The following is a 6,981-nucleotide window of genomic DNA, read 5'->3' on the forward strand; positions in this document are numbered from 1 at the left end:
TTTAATTCACTGGACAAATGACAAACTTCGGGATCTTGATTAACTTAGGCCTTACTAGTTTGGGAATTTTTTTAAAAACCTTTATAGTCCACAGATTCTGAAGTTGAACTCCCAGATTATATTTGGTTTGTAGTTAAGGTTCTTCTCTTTCACATTATTTTTATTGTTTCTGTACTAATATTTTCCCTTCTCTATCACTCAGTTTGGAGGAAAAGAGCTCCGAGATGAGGAACAGACAGCTGAGAGCATTAAGAACCAAATGACTGTGAAGGAATGGGAGAAAGTATTTGAAATGAGTCAGGATAAAAATCTATACCACAATCTTTGTACCAGCCTGTTCCCTACTATACATGGTAAGAGTCCTATCAATTTGTGGCATAAACTTGAAATCAAAATGATAATAATAAAACAGCAACATGCTATTCCTTAAAACAACACAAATCAGATCATGCAAGTTTTTTAATGAGTTTAGAAGGGGTCTTCTCAAGTCATTTATAAAAGGACAAATATATGATTCTACTTAAAACGATGTACCTAGAATAGGCAAATTCACAGAGACAAAGTAGAAAGAGGTTACCTGAGGGGGTGGGGAATTGAGAATTACTGGTTAATGGATTGAGTTTCTGTTTAAGATGATGAAAAGTTCTAGAAATGCATAGGGATGATGATTATAAAACATTGTGAATATGCTTAATTCTACTAAAGTGCACACTTAAAAAAATGGTTAGAATGGGGAAAATGGCCAAAATGGTAAATTTTATGTATATTTTACCACAATTTTTTTAAAAAGGAATAAAAAGGTCATTCCGTCATCTTTTTCTGGCTTTAGGACAGAACTGCACTTAAATATATTCTAATATGCTAGTCTAATATTCTAATTTTTTTTTTAATGTTCAGAGATGGCAATTTCCTGTGTCTTGGTTACATGTACTGTCTTTACCTTTGGTGGTTTCTCTTTTTTCACATTTATTCACGTTCTCTTTTTTCACATTTTTCTTGGTTCTTGGTTGCTAGCTGCTCACTGTCATTAAAATCCCCTTGTGTATTGAAGAATGTAACTAAATTTTCAGACCGTATGCTTTATGCCCTCCCCCCCATTTTTTTCCCATCTTCTCATTTTCAGTATATATTTTTTAATCATTTACAGTTAACCTTTTTCTATCTAAATATTTGATCACTGAAATCCTTTATGTTAATAACTTTGGATTTTAGAATGTCCTCCTTTATAATGAGCAGCATCAACATTTTTATGCTGTTCCACTTTTCCCATAAATTATTGCTGCATAACAAATTTCCCCAAAACTTAGTGGCTTAAAACAACAAACATTACCTCATATAGTCTGTGGGTCAGGAATTTGAGAGAGGATTAGCTGGTTGCTCTGGCTCAGTCATTCATGAGGTTGTAGCCAACACTTCAGCTGGGGCTGTAGTCATCTGAAGTCTGGGCGATCTGCTTAAGAGAGGGCTCACTTACATGGCGCCTATTAGTGCTAGTTGTTAGCTAGAAGCCTCAATTCCTCACCACATGAATCTTCCATAGGACTCTTTCAGTGTCCTCATAACATAGCAGCTGGCTTCCTCCAAAGCATTTTAAACCAAGAGAGCAAAGCAAGGAGTAAGCAAGATATTTCTCGGGACTTAGTCTCATAAGTTACACATCTTCACTTTCATCATATGCTGTTTATTAGAAGCAAGTCACTGAGTCTAGCCACATTTAAGAGTAGAATTAAGCTCCATCTTGAAATGAAGAGTATCAAAGAATTTGTGTACTATTTAAAAAACTACCAAATCTCTAACACACTTGTTTCACAGGTCATGAATCAGAGAAGCTTTGTTTGTAGAATGGATTTTTAAATTTTCTACATTTAAGAAGTGGTTTGTGTAAATGTGCCTAGCATTTTGTTGATGGAATCCACAGAAAGTCATAATAATTAGCACAGAAAAATATTTCTTTTAATAGCACATTTCTAAAGATCCAGTGTTGTTTTTTAGTTATGTGTTTTCCTTCTTATATTGAATTAATAATAAACAGTCCTTAGAAGCAGCTATGAAACATATAGAGCATTTTAATCCCTGTCAGTTCAGTTAGCATGTATTTATATTCAGCACTGGTCACTGTTGGTAAAACAAAAGAAGTAAGTCATGGACCATTTCTTCACACTCTTGGTAGAACTAGAAGACATGCCATTAGAAAAGAACTAGCAAATATGGTAGGCTGTGGTGGACATAGTTTATTTATGGGGAGATATTTGAGGACTACCGCATGTGTAAGGAAGTAGGACTTGCGAACAAGAAAGGCTCTTAGAATGGTGGGCATCAGCATCTACAGTATAGGTGAAGTCATTGGGACAGTGGTTAGGTGATTAAGTTAGTTCACAGAGCAGGAACTAAGATTAGAAGCCAGGTATTTTTACTGTAGCCTTAACACTTTGCTTCAGCTGTCTCTGCTCTTTTGGTTGGTAAACAACATGCCTTTGTAGTTTCCTATGATATTTAACCTCCTGTTGGGCTTTCGTTTCAGGCAATGATGAAGTAAAACGGGGTGTCCTGCTGATGCTCTTTGGTGGTGTTCCAAAGACAACAGGAGAAGGGACCTCTCTTCGAGGGGACATAAATGTTTGCATTGTTGGTGATCCAAGTACAGCTAAGAGCCAGTTTCTCAAGTAAGTGTTTGCCTGGGGATACAGCAAAAAAAAAAAAAACGAAGTGCATAGTTCCAGGGTCTCTCTGCCACCAGGAATTCAGTCAGTGTGCCTTTAGTAGAGCAGGAGTATGAATTATGACTGGTGAATATATAACTCACTTAGATTAAATACACCTTAATTTGTTTACTAGAATGTAACATTTTACATTTTTTTTTGAATAGGAAAAAATTGCCTATAATCCCAATCACATATAAAATTCTTACTCTTTGTATAATGTCTTTGTATAATTTTTGAATACACAAATATGTATTTCATGGTTGTAGATCATAGCATACATATTTTTAACTATATATCCTAAGTATTTTCCATTTTCTTTATTTTCACAATCATTTTTATTGGTGTACTATACAAAATCATTTCTCTAACCTGTCGTAGTTTATTTTATAGATACTGATAAACAGTGATATGTATAAATTTTTTTGTTGTTTTTATTTGTTTCTTTTGGGTGAATTCCTAGGCATAGGATTGCTGAGACTAAGAATACAAACATTTTCAAGCTTCTTTAACAGTATGCATTTTCCAGAAGCAGTGCTATGAGCATGAGATATTTTATGCTAACCTTATCAGCCTGTGTACTATAAGTACTTGCTTTCAAACTTTAAAGAAACTTAGAAGTCAAAACAATAGCAGCCAGTTTTTGAGTACCTGCTGTGTTCTTGCTGCTATATATATGTGTGGGTTATGTCTTATCCTAGCCGTACCCAGACAGGCATTTAATAGTATCCTTAGGGAGACAAACAAAACTTCTTTGAGCCTCAGTAACTTGCTCAATTTCTCATAGCTGACAAATGACTCTGAGCCATGAATATTAGAACTCAGATGTATTTGACTGCAAAGCATGTGCTCTTCATACTATGTCAAGATGCCTTTCCTTGATTTGTTTGGGAAATTTGTAACTTGGCACTGTTTGGAACATAGAACATTTTTAGTTGGTTTGGAGTTTTATAATTAAATATTTTTTCAGGCATATCAGGGATTGAGTTCTGGATTTGAAGATACTAGTCCTTTGTTAAAAGGAATTCTTTTGTTTTCTTCATGCCCTCTGCTCCCACCCACCCCCGCACCCCCACTACCACAGAAAGTTGTGCTACGGTGTTACTTCTGATAATGGTGTTGTATTGTACATGATTATCTTAGAAATGGCCTTTTTAGCTAGTGGTTTTTTACCATCTTTATTTTAATATAATTGAGATATCATAGAATATATGCCTGTAATGTGTATAATTCAGTGGTTTTAGTATATTCAGAGTTGAACAACCATAATTAAAGTAAGTTTAGAACATTTTCATTACCCAAAAAAATCTTGAACTCACTAGCAGTCAGTTTTCATTCTCTCCCAATACCCATAGGCAGCCACTGATCTACTTTACTTTATCGTCTCTATTCTGGACATTTCGTCTAAATGGAATTATGTACTATGTGATCCTTTGTGACTGGCTTCTTCCACGTAGCATAATGTTTTCAAGGTTTAGCGATGTTGGAGCATGCATCAGTACTTCATTTTCATTTATCGCCTAATCTATTATATGTCGATACATTTAATTATCAGTTGACGTTTCGACTGTTTCTACTTGGCTTTTATAAGCAATGCTGCTATAAACCTTAGTATATAAGATTTCACCATTTTTGCATGTGGTAAAATATACATCAGCTTTATCATTTTAAACATTTTACATGTACATTTCAGTCACATTAAGTATGTGAAGTTGTGCTGACATCACCACCATCCATCATCAGAAACCTTTTCATCTTCTCAAATTGATTATTCCCATTAAACAGTAATTCTCCATATCCCCCTCTTCTCGATTGCTAGCAACCACCATTCTACTTTCTGTCTCTGAATTTGATTATTCTAGATCCATCATATAAGTAGGATCGTACAGTATTAGTCCTTTTGTGACTGGTTTATTTTACTTAGCATAATATATCCAAGGGACATCCATATTGTAGAATGTCTCAAAATTTCCTTCCTTTTTAAGACTAATTTATGTATTTATCACATTTTGTTTATACATTCATCCATCAATGGACATTTGGGTTATTTTTCACCTCTGGGCTATTGTAAATAATGCTGCAGTGAACATTGGTGTATAAGTATCAAAGTCCCTGCTTTTGATTCTCTGGCGTAATTTAACTCTTAATTTTACATCCTTGATCCATTTTGAGTTCATTTTTATATATGATTTAAAATAGGGGTCTAACTTTATTCTTTTGCATGTGGATAATTCAGTTGTCCCAACATTAAGACTTTTCTTTTGCCCCGTTAAATTGTTGGTACCCTTACTTCAGTTGACCATAAATATAAATAAGAGTTTATTTCTGAACTCAATTATATTTTATTAGTCTCTATGTCTATCCTTAGGCCATTACCATAGTATCTTGATTATAATAGCTTTGTAGTAAGTTTTAAAATCAGGAACTTGGAGTCATCCAGCTGTTCTTTTTCCAGATTGTTTTGGCTGTTCTGAGTCCCTTGAGTGTCCCCATGAATTAGGATGGGCTTGCCAACTTCTACAAGGAAGCCAGCTCTCATAATAATAGGGATTGCATCAAACCTTTATCAATTTGAGGTGTATTGGATTTATAACAATATTAAGTTTTCTGAATCATAAACATGGGATGTGTTTCATCTTTCCATTTGTTCAGGCCTTCTTTAATTTCTTTCAATGGAGTTTTGTAGTTTTTAGGGTATAAGCTTGAACTTTTCTTAAATTTATTCCTAAGTGTTTAATTCTTTTTGATGCTATTATAAATGGAACTGTTATCTTATTTTCATTTTTGGGTTATTCATTACAAGTGTATAGAAATAAAATTGATTGTTGGTCTTTTATCTTGCAACCTTGCAAGAACTCATTTATTCTGTTTTAGTAGATTCCATAGGATTTTCTGTAAGATCATGTTTTCTGCAAATAGTGATAATTGTTCTTCCTTTCAAATCTGGGTGTCTTTTTCTTGCCTAATTGCCCTGGCTAGACCTTTCATTATAATGTTGAATAGATGTGGTAGGGTGGACATCTGTGTCATGTTCCTGATCTTAGGGAGAAAGCATTCAGCTTTTTTACCATTAAGTATGATGTTAGCTGTGGGTTTTTATAGGTGCCCTTTATCAGGTTGAGGGAAAGTCTCTATTCCTAGCTTATTAAGTTTTTTTCATGAAGGTGTGTTGGGTTTTGTCACATACTTTTTCTTCATATACTGAGATGGTTCTGTTAGTATGGCATATTACTGACTTTTTAACTTTTAAACCATCTTTGCATTTACATCTACTTTTGTTTCATTTTTTAAGTGCAAGGCCTTCTAATAGATCATCGTTGCTATACTGTTTATTATTAAAGACCTTTTAAAATTGATATTTTTTTATACATGGACTTCATCTTACGTTTGACAGAATGGATTTAAATCTTTTTAAAAGGCCAAAGGAGAAAGGCTTTCTATTCAGTTTATGGCATGTGTCTTTACAAATTGCTTATGTTTAATGCCTCTGATTTGAAATTTAAATAATTAATTGACATAAATACTGTCAGCTGATATTAATGAATATGATAACCTTGAACAGGCACGTGGAGGAGTTTAGCCCCAGAGCTGTCTACACCAGTGGCAAAGCATCAAGTGCTGCTGGCTTAACAGCAGCTGTTGTGAGAGATGAAGAATCTCATGAGTTTGTCATTGAGGCTGGAGCTTTGATGCTGGCTGATAATGTAAGAACATTTTATGTTCTTGGATATAAAGAAATCAGAATATCTCCTACCCTATCAGTAAAGGCCTATAAGTTTCTATTAAAAAGATGTCCTTTGAAAAACACATTTTTAGTAAATAATTCATAGTTTTATTAATCAAGAATGTAATTGGGATTATCATCATTAATTAGCTTTCTGAGTTTCTCTAGAATGAATTGCCTGCCCTGAGCATGTATGGTTGCTATGACTAGCACTTCCCAGCATTTTTTTCCTTTTCATACTGGGACACTTCTATGAGTATGTCTGTTGTATTGTACAATGTATTTGACAGTGATTAATTAGATCTATAAAGACATATAAGTTGTAGCTATACATGTTTATAAACATTTATGTTTCGATTCTGCCCTTCACTTCCGCAGCCTAAAATTGACGCTGAGGTGACCCAGGATATTCTGACTCTGAGATTTACACAAGGTTTTTACGTTGAGTAAAAATGTAATAAATGACTATAAAAGTCTTGCTCTTAGTTTAAAGTGAGTCAAAAACATATGGTTCCTTCTAGCTCTGGGATCTATTAAACTGTCTTACTCTAGTTGAGG

At 34.1% G+C, this 6,981-nt stretch overlaps 1 protein-coding gene across 1 annotated transcript in view; it reads left to right on the forward strand.

Annotated features, from left to right (window-relative positions):
• MCM6 (minichromosome maintenance complex component 6) overlaps positions 1–6,981 on the forward strand; it is a gene marked incomplete at its 5' end in the record, with an annotated part of 33,382 nt that overhangs the window by 5,317 nt on the left and 21,084 nt on the right. The window contains 3 exon segments of the mRNA XM_023527524.1: positions 85–353; positions 2,522–2,663; positions 6,262–6,403. Of these exon segments, the coding sequence (XP_023383292.1) occupies positions 85–353; positions 2,522–2,663; positions 6,262–6,403 (553 nt within the window).

The sequence above is a fragment of the Pteropus vampyrus genome, unplaced genomic scaffold (assembly GCF_000151845.1).
Source record: "Pteropus vampyrus isolate Shadow unplaced genomic scaffold, Pvam_2.0 Scaffold17, whole genome shotgun sequence".
NCBI classification, from domain to species: domain Eukaryota; kingdom Metazoa; phylum Chordata; class Mammalia; order Chiroptera; family Pteropodidae; genus Pteropus; species Pteropus vampyrus.